The sequence below is a fragment of the Trichechus manatus genome, unplaced genomic scaffold, assembly GCF_000243295.1.
Source record: "Trichechus manatus latirostris isolate Lorelei unplaced genomic scaffold, TriManLat1.0 scaffold00005, whole genome shotgun sequence".
NCBI lineage: Eukaryota > Metazoa > Chordata > Mammalia > Sirenia > Trichechidae > Trichechus > Trichechus manatus.
In genome coordinates, this window is record NW_004443941.1 from 24,043,604 (window position 1) to 24,065,779 (window position 22,176).

General features: G+C 36.6%; 1 protein-coding gene across 3 annotated transcripts in view; it reads left to right on the forward strand.

Annotated features, from left to right (window-relative positions):
• Positions 1–22,176, forward strand: part of MAP4K3 (mitogen-activated protein kinase kinase kinase kinase 3) — a 203,897-nt gene that overhangs the window by 122,057 nt on the left and 59,664 nt on the right. For 2 of the 3 annotated variants that reach the window (XM_004369535.2, XM_023735692.1), the window contains exons 9-15: positions 1,783–1,914; positions 2,089–2,151; positions 2,237–2,318; positions 2,420–2,530; positions 11,550–11,628; positions 16,134–16,192; positions 17,480–17,542. In XM_004369535.2, the coding sequence (XP_004369592.1) occupies positions 1,783–1,914; positions 2,089–2,151; positions 2,237–2,318; positions 2,420–2,530; positions 11,550–11,628; positions 16,134–16,192; positions 17,480–17,542 (589 nt within the window). The remainder of the gene's footprint in view (positions 1–1,782; positions 1,915–2,088; positions 2,152–2,236; positions 2,319–2,419; positions 2,531–11,549; positions 11,629–16,133; positions 16,193–17,479; positions 17,543–22,176) is intronic. The other variant, XM_004369536.2, reaches the window with a different exon arrangement.

Genomic DNA, 22,176 nt, shown 5'->3' on the forward strand with positions numbered 1-22,176 from the left:
TATATTTGTTTACCAATCTTTTGATACAGAATCAAGATCTTTGAGTAGATCTCACTAATCAGCATTCCATCTTAATAATGCATCAGTTACATTTCCCAGTTTGCATTTCTCTAAAGTGCAGTGAGAACTTAGACTTGCAAAGCGTGTGATTTTTTTTTTTTTTTTTTTTTTGAGGAGAGGGTTCAGGTTTATTAAGGTATAAATTTATCCTTTAGATGTGTAGTTCTGTGAATGTTGAGAAACTTGTATCCACCACAGTCAAAATAAAAGACTGTGTTAGCCAAGAAAGTTTTCCTTTTGTCCCTTTTTAGTAAATTTCCTCTCCCCATCTCTAGCCTCTGATTGATTTCTGTCTGTATAATTTTATCTTCTCCAGAATTTCAGACAAAGGGAATCATACAGTCTGTAGCCTTCCCAGTCTTTTACAGTTCAGGTCCTTTACTCATTTGTCAGGGCTTTTTTATTTTGCTTTGTTTTTAGAAACTTTAACGAGTTCTTCTAAAGTAGTCAACTTAATTTTCATAACAACTTCCTCTGTTTACCTTCATAATAAATCAGTTTTCCTCATATTTAATTAAATTGTTTATTTATAATAGCAAATGTAACTGGAATAAACAGGTTCAAAGATAGACCCATTAGAGATGGTGGTAAGCACACAACTTAGCTGGCAGGAATAGAAAAAAAACACACTTGGAGAGCCTACTAGCTGGAATCATGTCTTCGTAGATTTTATATTTCAAATTTCAGCTAATGTGGCCAGCTAGTTAAGGGGAGGCCAGTGAAGAGCATGTCACGCTCCAAGAAGGGCATTTCCACCAGCCAGATGAAAACTAATCATCAATAAAGTACTAACTGACACATTTTAAAATTCACTTTTCTTATGATTTGATTTTCATAAAACTGCCTTAAGAAGATTTTAAGACCAAACATTTTGAACATTAGTTGGTGGGATTTTTCTTTTCTCACTTTCCCAATTTAATGACTTTCCTGAAATCATACCAGGAAGGTAAATGTATATATGTAAGGCTACCATTTAATCACTCTTAGGCAGAGTTATTAGTTGTTTACAACAATACTGTATAGGATTTGACAATTTTTATATCTGAAAATATAGTCGTTTAAATCACTCAAATACAAATTTATAGAAGATATTAGAATAAGACTGTAGCAAAGCTAAAAGAAACAAAAAATATCTAAATGAATACATTTTAAAAAAGTAGGCACTCATTTTTATAAAATTTCCATCATATTAAAACTAAAAAAAAAAAAAAATGCCCATTAAGTGTGTAGTAAATGTGAATTAAGTACTAAATATGAAGATCTTTGGGGCCCTAATGAATACTTTTGGTGAAGTGAACTGAGGCCAGATTGCAGTTTACTGATAGGAGGAGGTAGAGCTGCAAGTTGTGGACTGTTTCTTGCAAAATCTTATTTTTTTATGGAATTTTGTGTGTGCAGGGGAAGAAAGATTGGAGTGTAGATGAATTTGGGGCATGTTGATCTATTATAACTGTAAATATGTATAAACCTCTGTTGTCAATAGTATAACAAAGTAATATAGGAAGCACCAGTAGGGGTTGGGATGGAGGTATTTTATGAGATGTCAAGATCTGGAGGCCTCTGGTAAAGATGGGATTTTTGAGTACTACATACTTATTTTTAAAAATTAGGCCTAAATAGGCCTCAGCTTAGGTAGTGATAGTTCCATGTACCTCTCTGGTGGGAGTATGAAGGAAAATACAATAAACATAAGGTCTTTCTTTTCTGGAATATTTCCTTCAGGATGGCTCCAGAAGTTGCTGCTGTTGAGAGGAAAGGGGGATACAATCAGCTCTGTGATCTCTGGGCAGTGGGAATCACTGCCATAGAACTTGCTGAGCTTCAGCCTCCTATGTTTGACCTACATCCAATGAGGTCAGTACGTCATAGTTGAAGAATCCTATGCTTAAATTAAGCTCCCTCTCCATATTATTTATTATGTCATGAAAAAATATTTTATTTGGGAATAAATAGTAATAGAACTTATATGATATATATTAAAATATGAAATATTAAAACATGGTGTTATTATTTGTTGATTTTTTTCAGAGCGTTGTTTCTAATGACAAAAAGCAATTTTCAGCCCCCTAAACTAAAAGACAAAATGAAGTGGTAAGTTTTTTTGTGCTATTTACTTTCATGGTAAGATGAACAACAAAGAATTGAAAATTTACTTTTAATTTTTAAAATTTTGTAGGTCAAATAGTTTTCATCATTTTGTGAAAATGGCACTTACCAAAAATCCAAAAAAAAGACCTACAGCTGAAAAATTATTACAGGTAGTATTTTCCCCCTGAAATATATATTTTTTTGAAAGATCAAATGTCATTCAGTCAGATTTCTAATAAGTGTTCTGTACTATCTTATTTTATTTTTACAGCACCCTTTTGTCACACAACCTTTGACACGGTCTTTGGCAATTGAGCTGTTAGATAAAGTGAATAATCCAGATCATTCCACCTACCATTATTTTGATGATGATGATCCTGAGGTAGGAATCATTTTTTACCAACTATTTTGTATAACGTATATATACATGTATGTATGCGTATGTCTCAGAATCAATTTTGTGAATTTCTAGGTCTAGTTTAGATTAAAAAATCTTGAGAGAACACTTAACTTTTTGAATTTTTCTCTCCTGGGAGTCATGGGCTGAATTTTTCTCATTGACTTCTTATAGGTGACTATCGTCTAAAAATGATAAAGGCAGAATCATCTAATCCACTTTTTGAAATTGCTGTAGTTATTTCAAAGTAATTATTTTAGATGAAGTTGACAAATAAATCCATTATAAAAGGGAAGGCATATTAGAAGTGCTTAGAGAGGATTTTAGAATAGTCTCAAATTTTCTATTCAGTTTTCTTCTCGAAAAGAATCTTCTATTGCAGCCAGTGTCACAAAACAATATGTGTATAAATTCTTGAATGAGAAATTAACTTGAGCTGTAAACTTTCACCTAAAGCACAATAGAATTAATTTAAACAAGAAAAGAATCTTCATGCATTATTAGAGGTTAGTAGAAAGCATAGGATTGATTTTGTTGTTGATTGAAACCCTCCACTATGGAAATGTTAAAAAATGGTCCAGTAGTTGATAGAGGATAAAATAACCCTAATATGATGGACACATTGATAGTAATGGAAGCTTCACTTTTGCTGGCATATTTAACTTTCCTAGCACAACTAATAGTTGTGGCAGCTAAGATAAACTCAGTATACGTGACACAGCACAGTTCTGTGATTGGGTCTGTGACGGTGGATGGCCTTGGACTCTACTGGCTTCATGCAAGGTTCTAAAAATAGTGTACATTTCATTGATGATACTGAAGGAGTGATAGCTTTCAGTAATCTTAAAGATAGTCACAGGTTATCTTGTGTCAGAGAGAACCTTTCTGTCCACCATTTTTCCATCTTGCCACTTTCACGTACTGTGATAAATAGGCTATCTGTACTTTTGTTGAAGGCCTGGAAAGGAATTTGGAAACGTAAGGAACTTAAGACATGTAAAATATTATTGACCTTATAATTATACTAGGGAGAAAATTGTTTTTTGTTTTTAAGACCGTAAGTTTTTATGAACCCTTCTAGTATAATTCAGAGTACAAGTAGTCTTCAATGTAGACGGTAGTATGGAGCCATAAAAAGGACTGTGCAAGCTGAAACCTTGCAAAGTAATCTAATAATCAATGAGAAGAATTATGATTGTTCTGTAATCTTTAAAAATTTTTGTCAAAACATTAAAAACTCTTAACTGCTGGCTATAAATGTTGTAGGGATGTGAAAAAATTGTAGAACTGTATTTAGTATCCTGTTTTACTAATTCAGATATTAGAACTGTTGAGAATTGAAGTGTTTCATTTCTTTGTTTAGAAAACACTCATCAGAGTACCCTGCATTAGCATTTGCCTTCTCATCATATAACTTTATGACACAGAGCAAGTATCTTTTCTGTGCCTTGGCAATATCAGATAACGACCATAACCAGATGCTTCCACCTATAAGCCTTGGGTAACTGCTATTTTTCAGACCCACATTTTCTTGAGATGTCATCCCAAAAAAGCTAAGAACCCTTGCACCTATTACAAATGAAAGAAAAGGACATGTGGCCCAATCACAAACTTGCCCCGGCTTGAAAAGGACCCACCTTTGCTTAAATGACAACTTTCCAGAATCTATTCCTTTTTCCCAACCTACTTCCTCAATGCTTTTTATAAAAGAAGACTGCTATCTTTTTCAAATTAAAGTCTTTGATATCTCATCTTGAGTGCCAGGCTTCCAAGTTTGGATCCGCTTCCAACACTTTATTCCTTGCACTTTCAGTGTCAAGAAATATCTCAGTGCTCCCATGATGGGAAGTCTTGTGCTGACATTACTTCTTCTGGGATGTCTTCATCCTTCCGTCAAAACCACTTTTCTCGTTTACATCACTAAGTTCCTCTGGCTGTGTATTTAGAGTCTCTCAAACAATGGCAGCGTCAGCATTCATTTCTTTGTGGCACTTTTGTCTTTGTTGGCTAATTAATTCCCTCCTTCACTTATCCATTTTTGTAAAATGTCATGTGGGTTTATTATCACTGGGAGACCTCCTTAGGCAACACAGCTACACACTTTGCTTTCTGTGCATGAACTGAATAACAGATGTGTAAAGACCAGTCACTCCCAAACTTTGAAAGAAATGATGTGATTGGTCACTGGTCATGATGTGCATCTGTTATTACATAGTGATTTGTGGACTGAATAGCTTGCAGTGAAATTCATACTTTATGTAATTACAATTAACATACTGTAGTGACTGAAATATGAACCATATTGTTAGGGACTGGTGTTATTTAAACTGTGGTAAGTGGAATTTATGTATATCAAAACTGTGCAAAGCGAGGACGGCCTGTATTCTCTCAGGCTGAATACTGCATTGTTGCCTCTTACCTCGTGCTTTATTTACTTGGCATATTGAATTATAAAGTCCTTTTTAAAATGTGTTCAAAGAGGAGAAATGATAGGCCGACTTCAGAAGCAGTCCAACGAATGAAGATCCTTTGGAAGCTTTCACGTGTAGCAGGGAAAGAAATTTTCTTATCAAGAATATGTTTGGTGGTATTATGATTGTAAATTGTTTTAAACCTCTATGGCAAATACGTACAAAGTAACAAAGGAATCTTAATTATTAGGGGGTGGGATAGGGAGGACTTTTCTTCTCACCATAGCTTGAGAGAATACTTTCCCAGAGAAAGTCGTAATCTTTTTATTTGCAAATGGTTTGTAATTATAATTTCTAAGCACAGTGTTGTCACTCAGAATATGAATGTATCTAACTGGCATTTCATTTCAGCACTTGCTGTGATACTATGCCTGTTATGTAGAAATTGAATAGCCTTGAAAATATTTAGTTTTCAAAATTTATTATAATTATACACTATGGAAGAAAGTGGTTCAACTTTTTTTATATTGCATTGCCTTGCAGTTTTTATTTTATAAGTATTATACACTGGAGTCACTGAATTATGGTTTTCACTTAATATAATTTTCTTCTCCTGGATGTTAATCCATTTGCTATGTACAGCATTATAAGGTTTAATAATTTTATAGTTATCTGGGAAGGTAAAATTGTTCTCATAGGTAAGCATGGGTTTCATCCGTATTCACTGTTAACAACAACTTGTGAGACTGATTTGATAGCTGTCATTTTGTTTGTTTTTGCCACCATATGTTATCATAAAATTCAAGATTTGTCTAAGTTCTGCAGCTTACTAGCTGAATGCCCTGTCACTTAAGTTTGACTTTAAGTGTCCTTATCTGTAAAATGAATACTTATTGGAGAAGCTTATTCTGAGGATAAAATGAGCTAATGTATGCGAAAGCACTTTGTAAACCACAAAGCACTGTGCAAATGTAAAGTTTAAATACCCGGTTTTTGAAGTTACTTTTGCTGCTGTTTTACTATCATCAGTATTTTACTCTTTGGATCTTATGAATTATTTTACCTTTATTTCCTGGCATGTGCCTACACTGGGAATAATTAACTTGGGTCCTGTTCTTGATCTGCCTCGTTGACTAAGAATTTGAGCTCAACTATTTATTAATAACATTTGCTGCAGAGATATTTCTAAGAGTGTATCTACTTCAAAGGTAGCATGTTTTCTCTCTCTCTCGCTCTCTCTCACACACACATACACACACACACACACAAACATATGCACGCAGACTATGTGGTGTTGCAATAGCCACCTGAAATAAATGCTGGTATCATCTCTTAAGGTGAGTCCTCAGGGTGTTTAGCATAGAGCTGCAGAAGTTTTTCAAATAGGACCTTTTACTCCTAAGGCCGGAGCAATGTCCAGGAATTAACAGTAAATAGAAGAACTCATCCCCATTCCACCCACCCTCACATATTTCTCTCTGAAAGTGGAAGTACACTTAGAATGGTTTTCATAAAGTAAAAGGAAAGAAAGTAGAGGGCTAGTCCACTCAGATAACATAAAGGGGAAAAATTTGTATGTACCAAGAAAAAGGACACTTAACTCATTAATGCCTTTTAGCACCATTTCATTTCATTTATTGCGCATCCTTTTTCGTAGAAGAAGTTGAGGCGTATATTTTTTACATTGCTGATTTCTCCTCCACAACAGGTAATGCTAGTTGCAGCTTCTGAACAGCTATTGAATTATTGAAACGTTCAGTTTTTAGTATTTATTCATATTCACCGCAATGAACATTTATTGGGGACCTTCTGTGGATAAAATATATTCCCTAATCTTGGGAAGTTTGCAGTTTGTAAAAAGTCAGAGACAGTATAACAAAGGAATTGACATCACTGGAAAGGAGCTAGCCAATGGGAAGCTGCAGAAAAGGTCCAAAGTTTAAAAAAGAAAAATAATAATTAAAGCAGTTAGGACTTTTTAAAAACTCATTTAGACATTTTAAAAATGATAACCAGCCTCCATATCTAGGTGTTTCTATATACCAGCTTCCATAAATTTTGTTGTTGTTAGCTGCAGTCGAGCCTCTGACTCATGGCAACCCCATGCACAATGGAACGAAACACTGCCCAGTCCTGCACCATCCCCATGATAGGTTGTGGAGGGGACTGTTGTGATCCATAGGGTTTTCATTGGCTGATTTTTGGAAATAGGCCACGAGGTCTCTCTTCCTAGTCTGTTGCAGTCTGGAAGCTCCTCTGAAACCTGTTCAGCATCATAGCAACACACAAAGCACCACTGACAAACGGATGGTGGCTATACATGAAGTGCATTGGCTGGGAGTCAGACCCGGGTCTCCTGCATGGAAGGCAAGAATTCTACCACTGAACCACCAATGCCCCACTCATAAATTTTAGCAGTGTTTAAATATAGTCTTAATCTTTAAGTAAATAAGATTCATATAAAAATGAGTGCAATCAAGACATGCTTACATATGATTAAGAGTACATCAAATGTGTGAATCTTTACTCTTTTTATCATTTCATTCGGTTAGATCCTTACCTGTTAAGTAATAGATTACCTTACATTAAGTAATAGCTTACAGTAGGTGATGTTTATGCCCTAAAAATATTTAGAATGTTGTTTAGTATTATTTAAAGTTAGTTTGACCCCAAGAGTATGGCCCCTGGACACCCTTTTACCTCAGTAATGAAGTCACTCCTGAGGTTCACCCTTCAGCCAAAGATTAGACAGGCCTATAAAATAAAACGAGACTAAAGGGGCACACCAGCCCAGGGGCAAGGACTAGAAGGCAGGAGGGAACAGGAAAGCTGGTAATAGGGAACCCAGGGTTGAGAAGGGAAGAGGCTTGACATGTGGTGGGGTTGTAACCAATGTCACGAAACAGTCTGTGTACTAATTGTTTATTGACAATTGTTTATTTGTTCTGTAAACCTTTGTGTAAAGTACAATAAAAATAAATAAAGTCAATTTGATAAGGTAGATATATTTTACTTGGATTTCCATTGTAAGCAGTCACCTTTCATTTAAAAAATTGAAATCACATGGGCTGAAGGAAAAATTTACTAAGGTTTTACTTTCCATATTTCCCAAAGTTCCTAGCAATTTTGAGGAAGAAAATTGTGAGGTTTTTTCCTTTATGGTTGTAGTAAAAATTTATTACTTTAAACCCAGTTCTACCAAAGAAGTGTTAGGACCCACTGAATTTTGATAGTTGACCTAGAAGAGAGGTCGGCAAGCTTTTTCTGTAAAAAGCCAGCCAGTAAATAATTTTGGCTTTGTGAGCTATGTTGTCTGTCACAGTTACTAACTCTGCCATTGTAGGGTGAAGGTAGTCATAGATAATGCATAAATCAGTGAACATGGCTGTGTTCCAATAAAACTTTATTTACTCCTATGAACTGCAGTGGGAATTGGGTCATGGGCCGTAGTTTGCTGATCCCTGACCTTGAAGAAGAAGTTGAGAACTTTTTTTTTCGGTGGGGGGGTCATATCAGGGTTCTCGACTTATTAACATATTAGGTCAGACAATCTTTGTTGTAGGGAGCTGCCCTGTATACTGTAGGATGTTTAATAGTGTCCCTGGCTTCTACCCATTAATTGCCAGTGGCAATTGGTTGTGACAACCAAAATGTCCCAGACATTGCCACATGTCCTCTCAGGGGCAGAAGTGCCCCTGGTTGAGAACCACTGGCTTGTAGTTAGCTAATGTTACCATATTGTCTATTTCTTTCCTTCATTCCATACAAATTTTGTATCATCACGTAGCTTTCATTGTGAAGGGTCTGTTAAAATGTTTTTATTTGAAAAAGACCAAACTTACTGGCCTGAGAGAGTCTAGAGAAACTCAGAGAGTGGGGCCCCTGGACACCGTTATAGCTCAGTAATGAAGTCACTCCTGAGGTTCACCCTTCAGCCAAAGATTAGACAGGGCCATAAAACAAAACAAGACTAAATGGGCACACCAGCCCAGGGGCAAGGACGAGAAGGCAGGAGGGACAGGAAAGCTGGTAATGGGCAACCCAGGGTTGAGAATGGGAGTGTTGACATGTCATGGGGTTGGTAGCCAATGTCACAAAACAATATATGTATTAATTGTTTAATGAGAAACTACTTTGCTGTGTAAACTTCCATCTAAAATACAATGAAAATAAAATAAAACTCAAAAAATAAAATGTTTTATTTAATAATATATTTATCATAAAACCCGTTGCCATCTAGGCAATTCCGACTCAAAGTGACCCTGTAGGACAGAGTAGAACTGCCTCATAGAGTTTCCAAGGCTATAATCTTTACGGGAGCAGACTGCCACATCTTTTTCCTGTGGAGCACCTGCTGGGTTCAAACTGCTGACCTTTCAGTCAACAGCCCAGCACTTAACCACTGCATCTCAAGGGCTCCCTATGTTAATCATAGAACTTTTGAATGTTAATGGCTCGTGAAATGGTTTATAAGGATAAGTTTTTGTTTTTTGGGGGTCAGAAGTGGTAAAAATAATTTCAGTCTTAAAGTTTGTAAACCTGTTGCCGTCTAGTCAATTCTGACCAATAGTGACCCTATAGGACAGAATAGAACTGCCCAATAGTGTTGCCAAGGAGCAGCTGGTGGATTCAAACTGCCGACCTTTTGGTTAGCAGCCAAGCTATTAGTCACTGCACTTGGAGCCAGGGCTCTAAGGCCTGTAAAGGATTATTAAATAAAAACTAGAAACCATACTTCATTGTGAATGGTTTGTTTCTCTAAGTACCATTTATTAGAATGATTATTAATGCATCAACACTTCTCTAAATATAATTCATTGCAGTAATCATAAGCTCATTGTAGCAGGTCTCCATGACTGGTACGCATTACATTTGTAGGAGAAATAAAGTATTCATGTTTAGAAATTAAAACTTAGCTATTACTTTTTGAGAATGTGTCTACATGTCAAATGATGCTAAAGAGTATCCTTTTAGAGGTCCAAATTTTCAGGTTCATATAGGTGCAGTTGGGGAATCTACTCTGCTTACTTGAAATTCTAATAAATGTAATATCATTTTAGAGGAGTGGAATGAAATCTATTATTAGAAAACCAGATCTTTGGGATCGTAGTAGATTGTGTCTAACATGCAGTCCTCCTGCTAAATTTGCAGGATGGACATTTTTCATTTAATGGAATCTTGTGGCATTCCTCTTTCTCAAACAGAAAATAATAGCCATTTTCAACATGTTTTTTTGAGAAAGTATCCATTTCTTGTGTAAAAATCTGAATTGGTACAAGTCAAAGGAAAATCAGTCAAGTCTATAGTTTACCTCTGTCCTAAAGGGTGAAATATGGCCCCTGCATAGTCTTTCTTTTAATAATCACTTATCTTCTCAAATTAGGTGTCAGTTTTGTTCCTGACATGCTATAGGCTTAATTTTCAAAAGGTTTCCTTAAATTATATTTTTCAGTTCCTTTGTTTTCCACTGATACTGGAACTCTTTAACAAATCTTTTACTAAGGACTTTCAGAGTTTATAAGTTTTCTAGTACTTCATTTTTGGTCACTTTGGAAAGCTAAGTTTTATAACAGTCCTGAAGTGTGAATCCCTTTACAAATTAAGGAAAAAGAATACTCATGTTTCCTGCTCCTGGAAGTGTATACTTAATATAGAGAGAAACTGAGATGGAATGAAGAACTTTTTTTTTTTTAAATGAAAAAACTTCTGAAAAACATAAAATGCTGTATGTTCAAAGACACATAATCATAAGTTATACGGTTTTTGACAGTCTAACTTAAAATTAGTTCAAATTGTGGCAAAAAATTGACACACACCAGGGTCGCTTATTGAGTTATCTGTAAGTACATACGTATGTGTTATTTATTAGTTACCATTGGGTCAGCTCCGACTCCTGGGGACCTTATATATAACAGAATGAAAGATTGCCTGGTCCTGCGCCATCTTTGTGATGGTTTGTATTTGAGTATATTGTTGTGGCTATTGTGTCAGTCCATCTCATTGAGGATTTCCTTTGTTCTCACTGATAAATCTACCCAACATGGTGTCTTTACCAAACATAATGTATACTCGTATCAAGTATTATTTTAAAAAAATGTATACGTAAGTTGAAGAGTAAACCTTAAAGAAAAGCCGTCATTAGGTAATAGATGCGGAGATAATCTTTGTACTGCTGTCTTTTCTTTCCCCTCAGAATTTCTTCCTGTCAGAGTAGATCCGTATTTAGTGTACTTGATTCTTCCTTGTAAAATGGGTTTAGGTAAATCTAATATTACACTTACAAATAAGCAGAATACATTATTTCTTGTATTTAATTTCACACGTATTTAATCTAGCCATGTTAAGTGCTGTTTGTAGTGAAAATAATGATTTATGTTAATTAGGTAATAAAGATATTTATATTTTTACCTTCTTAGTTTGAGCTACTACTGTGGTTGGCGTTTTTTGTTTTTTTTTTTTAAATATTTGCAAAGCTTTTGAATTTTGTTCCTGTTTTCATTTTAAAGTATATCTTTCATATTTGGGTAATTTTATGGGCCAAACTGTGACTTGATTATCAAATGCACATATTATTGATTTTGTTCTTTTCCTAGCCTCTTGTTGCCGTACCACATAGAATTCACTCAACAAGTAGAAATGTGAGAGAAGAAAAAACACGCTCAGAGATAAACTGTAAGTACACACAGTTACATAATTTTAACAATGGAAATAAGATTTCAAGTTGCTTTTTAGTTATGATTACTTTTGTTTCATTTTCTTCCAAACACTTTTTCTTACTAAACACTTTTAAGGGTAAAGTTTAATTAAGACAATAAGCATTTTATTTTCCTTATTCCTGGGAATTTTTTGGTTGGTGGAGGTTATTTATGATGTTAATGTTTGGGAGGAGGAGTAAAATTCCTGAAATAGGCAGGATACAAGTAATACGAAGCAGTGTTTCTTAAACTTTAATGTGCATATCACTCACCCAGAGTCCTGGTAGCACAATGGTTAAGAGCTCAGCCGCTAACCAAAAGATCGACGGTTCAAGTCCACCAGCTGCTCCTTGGAAACCCTATGGGGCAGTTCTACTCTGTCCTATAAGGTCGCTATGAGTCGGAATCGACTCAACGGCAACGAGTTTTATAACTCAACTAAAGAGCTTGTTAAAATGCAGTTTCTGATTCAGTAGATCTGAGGTGGAACCTCAGGTTCTTTATTTCTAACAAGCTCCCAGGTTTTGTGGATGCAAGGACCACATTTTGAGTAGCAAGGCGAGGTACAGGTCTGCACACGGGCTTAACTGAGTAACCTAGGAGCTTTTCAAAACGGGATTCTCGGTCCCCACTTCTCCACAGGTCCTGATTCAGTAGGTCTTGGGTAGACCCAGGAAGCTATTTTTAAATAACTCCAGGTAGTTCTTATGGATGGCCAGGTTATGAGCCCACTGGTACAGACTGTTCATTTACATGGGACTTAATACTGTCAACTCATCAGTGGTAAACTTGGCCAGCAGGCGTCTCTGGACTAATAGTGCAAAAGGGTTTACGCCCTATGGGTTAGAATGCTATTTTAATGCAGTCAGGCTTATGATGACAGTTTTCAGTGAGTTAAAGATTCATTCAGAGAGACCTGAAATCCAAAATGACTTTACTGAAATTAGGTAATGTGGTAACTTGAGATGAGTACTGTTAAGATAGTTTTGTCAATTTTGGGCTAGATTAGTAATGATACCAGTAATACATTTCATAGTTTAATTAATATGAATCCATCTCATGATGTCAAAAGCTAGGTAAGGGAAGTAGAGGCAAGCACTGTCACCATTTGATAGAAGATAAAAATGAAATGCAGAGATCAAGAGATTCGCCTGTAAGCCAAGTTGTACACCGAGTTAACGGCAGGCCCTCCATCTCCTGACTTCCAGCCAAGTGATCTTTCACAAACACTGCCCCATTTCAGTAACCACCTCAGCGCATTGTGTGACCTTTACACTAGAAGGCCTTTGTGAACCTTCCCTTGGGATTTTTGCTGGACCATATGCTGTATATTAAAGTTCTCGGGCAAAGTTTTGTGCTGGTAGTGTTAGCGTACCATACTGTAAACAGTCTAAACCAGCAGTTCTCAAAGTGTGGTTTAGGAATCCTGGGAGTCCTCCAGATCCTTCCAAGGGATCCAGAAGGTTAAAACTATTTTCATAATAATCCTAAAACATTATTTACCCTTTTTTAAAAACTTTTATTCTCTCAGTGTTCAGTGGGGTTAAAGAAGCTACATGACGCGTGATATGGTAGCTGATTGGATGCAGAAGCATATTGGAGAATCTGAGTGTTTTGTATTAAGCTAGACATTAAAGAGATTTGCAGAAATATAGCTCATTGCCACTCTTCTCACTAAAATTTTTGTTTTGTCAAAATAAAAAATACTTACATGAACATGTTTAAAGAATTAATAAATACAATTTTTCTTAGTTTGGAACATGTCAATAGGTTTAACCCACATAAAATTCTTTGAAATCCTCAGTAGTTTTTAAGAGTATACAGGCGCCTTCAACCAGAAAGTTTGAGAACCACTTATCTAAGCCATTTGCATTCTGTGCTGTTTTAAGTTGAGTGTGTTTTGCAGCTTGTATTGATTATTGTGCTGTGGCTTCTCTCTCTTCTCTACCATTTATATTTTGTGTTCTGGGGAATGCTTTTAACCCATAAAAGCTGACAAAAGTGATGCAGGCAATAGTAGTGGACTTGCTGCAAAGAAATGAGGCTGCCTCATAGCATGTTAAAATCTGAATTTCAGGTTGGAAGTTAAAACCAGATTTTAGGGTCTATCAATATGCCTTTAAGGAAATGGTTGAGGCAGCATACTGCAGAAGCTCTCAGCCAACGAGCATTTTGTACCCTTCTATTCTGAGAGGGAATCCCTGGGTGTGCTCGGCTGCTAACCGAAAGGTTGGCAGCCTGTGTTAGAAAAAAGGCCGGCCTGATGATCCACTTCCAATAAACAGCCATTGAAACCTCTGTGGAGCACAGTTCTTCTCTGACACACATGGGGTCGCCATGACACACATGCGGTCGCTTGAGAGCAGTTGGTTAGGTTTTTGGTTTTATCCCAAGTGTATTCTGTAGAGTTGAGTGTATTCTGTAGAGTGTGTGTTTACTGTGGCTCCACTTGTCTGCCACAGTAGAATCAGTTATGACCGTAATGGCTAATGAAAGGTCAGGAAGTGATAATGCTGGAGCTGTGTCAAAGAATCTAAGGAATTTTCCTCCAGATATTAAAATATAAGTAACGACCAGTTGACAAATACAGATAAGTAGGAATTTCTTGACATTTTTAAGGGTGTCATAAACAGCTCTGCAGCCTGGAATGATTGACCAACAATTGTGTAAATAGTGGCTGAAAGGTTCTGTGGCAGAAGCTTTTCATAACTTTAGGGAATTTAAAGAGAACAGAAGAATGATACCGGTGTAAGATGTGGTGAGTGAATCTCCATAGGGACTTTGCTATAGGGTTCCCTTGTCTGGAAATGCATTTTCTGTCCACAGAATACAGGGGTATTGAATATCAGCTATAGTTATGGCTCTGTTCTTGTTATTAAAGTTAACGAGACAGCACCCCCGTTACTCCTACAATCAGTGATTACATAGCTTAGTTGGAGAGGCAGCCATGTGCTCATGCAGGTGGATGCATAAGAGCACCCACCCTCGTGTAACTTTATTGCAGATTTCACTTGGCTGTTTGATGACAAGTGTAGTTGAGAGCTGTTCAGTAGGCCTCTATCAAGGTGATATTTGTGTTAGTTTTAATACTTTACTAAAGGTTATTTTGTAGTCTTTGATGTGTTGTCATATGGGAACAGGTATGAGGAACTCATTTAATAAGAGCCTATTTATCTCTAAGGGCCAAAATTTGATATCTGGGTCATAATAGTTGTACACATTCACACACAACTGGAGATCTCATTAGGTTCTGTTTCTCAACCTTTTATTTGTGCATCCTATTGCTAAATATTCAAATCCCATGGTCTCCTTTAACTGGTATTAACATTTAAAAATAAATTATACACACTAAGTTAAAATCAAAACAATTATAAAAGTGATTATGCTTCGAAACCTTACTCTTTTCCCCACCTTGCGTGAGAATTACTATTTTGGCTGAAATTGTGACTAGGTGAAATTTAAAATGTTTGTGACTATTTTTCTTCTTTTTTGTATTTGTGTCTCTGCTTTTATCTCAGTGCTTTTGAATTCTTTACCCTGCTTGTAACAACAGACGGTGATAATGAGATATTACAGCTAAGTTAAAGGTAAAGATAGTGAAACACTCACTACATTCAAATAGCAAAGAAACAGGTACTGTAGTACAGTTCACTTGTGTCTCTTCTAGCTATAGTAGGGTATTGCCTGTTATTGGCCATGTACCACATTACCCCAAAACTTTGCATAACATGTATTGTCTCACACAGATCCAGAGGCTCAGCAGCCTAGGACAGCTTAGTTGGATGGTCCTGGCTCAGGGTTTCTCATGAGGTTGCAGGCAAGATGTCAGCCGGGGCTGCAGTCATCTGAAGGTTTGACTAGGCAGGAGGATATGCTTCTAAGCTCTCGCACATGTTGCTGGAGGCTTCAGTTCCTTGATATGTGGCTGCTCAAACATGGCTTCTTCCAGAGCAACTGATTCGAGAGAGAGAGTCCAAGACAGAAGCAATATCATGGAAGTGATATACCATCACTTCTGTGGTATTCTTTTGGTCACACAGACCAACCCTGGTACAATATGAGAGGGACCTACACAAGGTTGTAAATCCCAGGAGGCAGGAGTCATTGGAGGCCATCTTGTAGGCTGCTTTCCACAGGTACTCCCCGTCAGCAGCTGTCTGCCCACTTAACACCCCAAGTTAAGATTGTCGCTACTTTATGCTAGGTTACGATGAAGTAGCAAGTTAGAGCTTAATGGTAACATACACATAATTTTGTTAATCATACTCCTTTTCACTGTGGAAAAGGCTTAGGCTTAACTGATTGGTTAACAGACTTTAAACTTTCTTGGGCTTTTTCTAGCGAACAGATTTTTTATTTAAATCTTTGGATTGTGATCAGGTGTGTGAGAGATGATAAAATTAAATTTTTTGCCATAGAGTAACTTTTTAAATTGTTATATCATTAAGAATATAGAAACAGATCTTGACTTTTCTTTTTTAGTTGGTCAAGTACAATTTGATGCACCCTTAAGGAAAGAGACAGAACCACATCATGAACTTGTAAGTAGTGTAGTGTTGGAATGTGGACACTGAAAACGAATGTTTTAATTTGTCTTTGGACATATTGGTACTGACTGAAAATTCTAGTTATTAATATTTTCAAACGTATATGGGGGAAGCAAAAAGGTAATTCTGAAATTGAGAATAAATCTGTGTTGCTGAAATACAATATTTTCAAAATTACTTTAAGTGAAAATAGTTTTGCTATTCTTTGATTAGATGTTTTTAATGCTGACCTTTTAATTTTTTTTTCCATCTTTGTTTTTCAGTTTGCTGGGGCTTTTTGTGTATATATTTATTAGGAAAAATGGTGAGGTTTTAGATGTACCAGTAAAAGTACATCTTCTCAGTAAATTTAGGGACAGTGTTTTAAGAATGTGAGCCAGTTTTCTAAACATCAGGGTAGAATAGAATCTGCCTAGAGTGTTAAAATTCAAGAGAGACTAGGCATGAATAGTAGATCAAGTTTGTCATTCATTTCAGGTTTGCTAACTATGAACATTGTTTTCATGGTTCTTTTGTTATTGTTTCATATACTCTTCTCCAGATATATGATAATATGTTAGAGTCTTAGAAGCAAAATACTTTCCAGATATTTGAGATGTTAATATTCTATGGAAGAATTTAAAAATGAGACTGTAAAAAAAACAGACAAAAATTAAGCCTAATGAAATTACTTTGGCTGAGGTCAGATTATGTTTCATTTTCCTCCTTTTCCATTTAATAAGAAGAAGAAAATGAGTATTAATAAATTCTGAGGATTTAAGTAGGAACTTTTTAATTTAAAGTTTATTTTAACCCATTTGACTAGTTTAAGGTAAAGGTATACAAAGGGGATCTTTAGCTTTTATTTGATATAGTTATTCTAATTCAGTATACTAGCCCAGAGGAAAGGAAGGTTAAAGGAAAATTCTTAAGATGATCATATTAGAATACTTAAACTTGACATTTATGTAGAGAGATGAAAAAAGTCAAGAAGAAAAGGTAGGCACGAGGTTTATAGGTGCTAACTGTATTTTTTTGAGGCAGTTTGAGTTTATTTTCTGTTTCTCCTTTTAAGTTGGCATTGCATGTATTTAAATTCTATACTAATCTAGTAACCGTGTTATAAAGCAACGGTATTGCAATGCTGCTTTGTTAAAAACTGCTTAATATGATTTGACTTTGTATTTGCTTTAATAAAGTGATATTAGCAGGGCTTACTCGTGAAAGTTTCCCTTTGTGAATGTGTGGCTTTTAGTCTGTGTATAAATAACTTGGGTTTCTTGGTCTCTGTCTGCTAAACAGCCCGACAGTGGTGGTTTTTTGGACAGTTCAGAAGAAATATACTACACTGCAAGATCTCACCTGGTATTTCTCATCTTCTGATTTTCTTTGTCAGCACTGTTTTAGTCTTACTTGTTTTTTTTTTTATATCAAACATTTTGTGATCAGTTTTAATGAACTGTTTTAAGCATTGTTTTATAAATTGCTGTCATTTTGCAAGCTTCTATATATTAAGTATTGTAGTATTTTTTTATAACAAGCTGAAAAATACTCACATATATGATAATGTTGTAGTAATAAAAATATTTTTGAAATAAAAAATATTTTCCTTTTTTTAAAGAGAACCAATACTATTTAATTTTCTCACTCAAATGTGAGTGTTTTTTTAGAAATTATATTTCCCTATAAGAATGTCCAGTTATAATAACGTGACTTGTTTTAATGAACTAGATACCATATGTATAATTTTTAAATATAATTTACCCTTTAGTTAACAATAAAATCAGTCTCTGATGAAATTTTAATTTTGCAGCTTTGTGTCATATCCAGTTTTCTCAGGCCAAAATTTGGATTATAAAACATCCCTGAAAATGTAAATATTGAGATCATCTTAAAAATGGGAAAGTAATTCTGATAAGTACTAAATAAATAGTACTTTCTACTTCTGAGTTGGCCAGAGCCCCTACTTTCCCTACCTGTTTACTCCTAGGTTCCACTTTCATGCCATTTGAGTTGAATTTTCCTATACTTTCCCTCCTCTCTGCCTTTGTAACATATCTCTTTCAATTCTGGTTGACTTAAATGGTTCTTTACATGAATACTTAAATTTATACCCTATAACATTTGTAGAAAGTCAGAGAGATTTAAGACATAATTTCATTCTTTAGGGAAGTTGCAGTGTTGTTGGCCAGAAGATACCTACACACATAAAATCTTAGCCATGGCCAAAATACGTAATGGATGACCTCTGTCGATGAGGAGAGGCTGACACGTAATAAATCCTAAGGAGGTCAAAAAGGAGAAGAGCTCTTGAGCTACTATGGCTTATCTAGCTTCTGCGAGGAACTAAGGCTAATTTCAATAGTGTGTAGGAACCACTATCGATTCTTCAGAAAGAGAACGAGAAATGACTCCCAAGTTTCATGGAAATTAATGTGGGAACAGTCATAGGCACAGACCACAGTTTTGAGAGATGTCATACTCCTACTGGAAGTGCGGAATTAGCTCAGAAGAGGTGGATTTGTCATCAGAGAGGAAAGGAGAGATGAAACCATTGCATGTGTTCTCTGTAGTTCAAACCTGACTGAAGAAAGAGGACAGAAGATTGATTGCCATATTGGGTGATGCCTGTGTTTAGTAATCAGAGGTAGAACCAACATTGGAGGTGAGAAACAGTTGTAAAGCTAGGAGGAGAGTCAGTAGATGTAGTGTCACAAAAGAAAGTGGAATGTGTCCAATGGCGTGGAGAGGCTAGAAAGTATGAAGCTTGAGAATTAGCCATCACAGGGGGCAAATGAAATGGAACATTTTTAAGAAAACAGTGATAGCCAGATAAAAAATTCTTCAAAGTTAGATGGCACAGTGGTTACATTCTCGGCTGCTAACTGGAAGGTCCACTGTTCAAACCCACCAGTGGCTCTGCGGTAGAAAAGACCTGGTGATCTGATCCTGTAAGGATTGTTGTTGATGGTGTTAGGTAGGTATTGTTGCTATGCTTGAGCCCGTTGTTGCAGCCACTGTGTTCATCCATCTAATTGACAGTCTTCCTCTTTTTCACTGACCCTTACCAAGCATGATGTCCTTTTCCAGGGGCTGGTCCCACCTAATAACGTATCCGAAGTACGTGAGATGAAATATTGCCATCCTTGCTTCTAAGGAGCACTCTGGCTGTTCTTCCACGACGCACTTGTTCATTCTCCTGGGAGTCCATGGTATATTCAGTATTCTTTGCCAGCACTGTAATTCAAAGGCATCAGTTCTTCATCTGTCTTCCTTATTCATTGTCTAGCATTTGCAAGCATATTGTGCGGTTGAAAATTCCATGGCTTGGGTCAGGTGTACCTTAGTTCTCAAAGTGACGTCTTGCTTTTGTATGTGTGTGTGTAGGTGTGTGCTTTAGGTGAAAGTTTACAGAGCAAATTAGTTTCCCATTCGACAGTTTGTACATAAAGTGTTCCATGACATTGGTTGCATTCTCCACAATGTGTCAGCACTCTCCCCATTTCCACCCTGGGTTCCCCGTTTCCTTTCCTCCAGTTTTTCTACCCCTTCCTGCCTTCTCATCTTTGCTTTTGGACAGTTGTTGTCCTTTTGATCTCATATAATTGATTGTTCTAAGGAACACATTCCTCTAGGATGTTATTGTTTATTTTATGGGCCTGTCTGTTGCTTGGCTAAAAGATTATCTCCAGAAATGGCTTCTATTCCAGGTCAGAAGGGTGTCTTAGGGCCACAGTCTCAGAGGTTTCTCCAGTCTCTGTCAGACGAGTAAGTTTGGTCTTTTTTGTGAATTTGATTTTTTGTTCTACATTTTCCTCTCACTCTGTCTGGGACCCTCTATTGTGATTCCAGTCAGAGCAGTAGTGGTAGCCAGGTCACCATCTAGTTCTTCTGATCGCAGGGTCATGTAGGCTGTGGTTCATGTGGTCCATTAGTCCTTTGGACTAATTACTTCCTTGTTTCTGTGATTGTCTGCATTCTCCTTTGCTCCAGATGGGAAGAAACCAATAGCTGTATCTTAGATGGCCACTCACAAGCTTTTAAGACCCCAGATTTTACTTAACCGAAATAGGATGTGGAGCATTGTCTTTATGAACTGTGTTGTGCCGATTAATGTAGATGTCCCCCAAGTCTGTGGTCCTTCACCTTCGAGCTTAGGAACTTCATCCTGCCAGGTGTTTGGTTATGTCGAAGAAGTTTACATGACTGTGCCCCTTGTGTGCTCTGTTGACCATATTAATATACATGCAGCACCTACAATCATGTACGTAGAAATATCCACAGCCAAACCTGTATCTGCAGGTGGGAGTCCGTTACATCCTCCCACATCTCTTTAACATAACTATTTACCTATGTATCAATTAATAAACTACTGTTCGTTACTACTATTGTTGCAGGATTGTCTGTGTTATTAGTAATTACATAGCAGCCTTTTATTCTTGTGTTCCTCTCAGTGTCTTCCCTTGCCTTGGTCATGTTATGCTGACGTCTTCCATATTGTGTATTGCCTTTCCCTTCACCAATCTTAACATGTGTCTTCTATCTAGTTGGTGATTTTCCCTCCCTCCCTCTCCCACCCCTGGTATCCATCAAAGAATTTCTTTTTCCCCCTCTGTGCAAACCTTTTCTTGTTTTTTATAATAGTGGTCTCGTGCAATATTTGTCCCTTTGTTATTGACTTATTTCACTTAGAATAATGTCCTCCAGATTAATCCATGTTGTGAGATGCTTTACAGATTCGTCGTTATTTATCATTGCGTAGTATCCATTGTGTGTATGTACCACAGTTTGTACATTCATCCATTGATGGGCACATCTTTAACCCTTTAAAGAAATCTTTTGCAACAGATTTGTCCAATGCAATACATTGTTTGATTTCTTGACAGCTGTTTCCGCAGGCGTTAATTATGGATCCAAGTAAAATGAAATTCTGGGCAACTTCAGTATTTTCTCCATTTATCACGGCGTTGCTTATTGGTCTAGTTGTGTGGATTTTTGATTTCTTTATGGTGAGGTGTAATCCATACTGAAGGCTGTAGTCTTTGTTCTTTATTCAGTAAGTGCTTCAAGTCCTCTTCACTGTCAGCAAGCGAGGTTGTGTCTTCTGCATATCTCAGGTTTTAATTAATCTTGCTCCAATCCTGATGCTGCGTTCTTCCTCAAATATTCCACTTTCTCTGATTATTTGCTCAGCATACAGATAAAGTAAATATGGTGAAAGAATACAGCCCTGATGCACACCTTTCCTGATTTTAAACCACGCAGTATCCCCTTGTTCCATTCGAACAGCTGCCTCTTGGTCTATGTACAGGTTCCAAATGAGCACAATTAAGTGTTCTGAAATTCCCGTTCTTCGAAATGTTATCAATAATTTATTATGATCGACACAGTTAAATGCCATTGTGTAGTCAATAAAACACAAGAAAACATCTTTCTGGTATTTTGCGCTTTTCAGCCAAGGTCCGTCTGACATCAGCAGTGATACCCTCGTTCCACGTCCTCTTCTGAACCTGGCTTGAATTTGTAGCAGTTCCCTGTGGATGTACTGCTGCAACTGGTTTTGAATTATCCTTAGCAAAATTTTATCTGCACATGATAGTAATGATATTGTTCAATAATGTCTGCATTGCTTTGGATCACCTTTCTTTGGAATGGGTACAGATATGATCTCTTCCAGTTGGTGGGCCAAGTAGCTGTTTTACAAAATTCTTGGGATAGACAAGTGAGCGTTCCCAGCATTGTCTGTTTGTTGAAACACCTCATCTGGTGTTCTGTCAATTCCTGGAGGCTTGTTCTTAGCCACTGCCTTCAGTGCAGCTTGGACTTCTTTCTTCAGTACCATCAGTTCTTGATCATATGCTACCTCCTGAAATGGTTGAACATCTACCAATTCTTTTTGATACAGTGATTCTGTAAATTCTTCCATCTTCTTTTGGTGCTTCTGCATCTTTCAGTATTTTGCCATAGAACCCTTCAGTATTGCAACTTGAGGCTTGAAT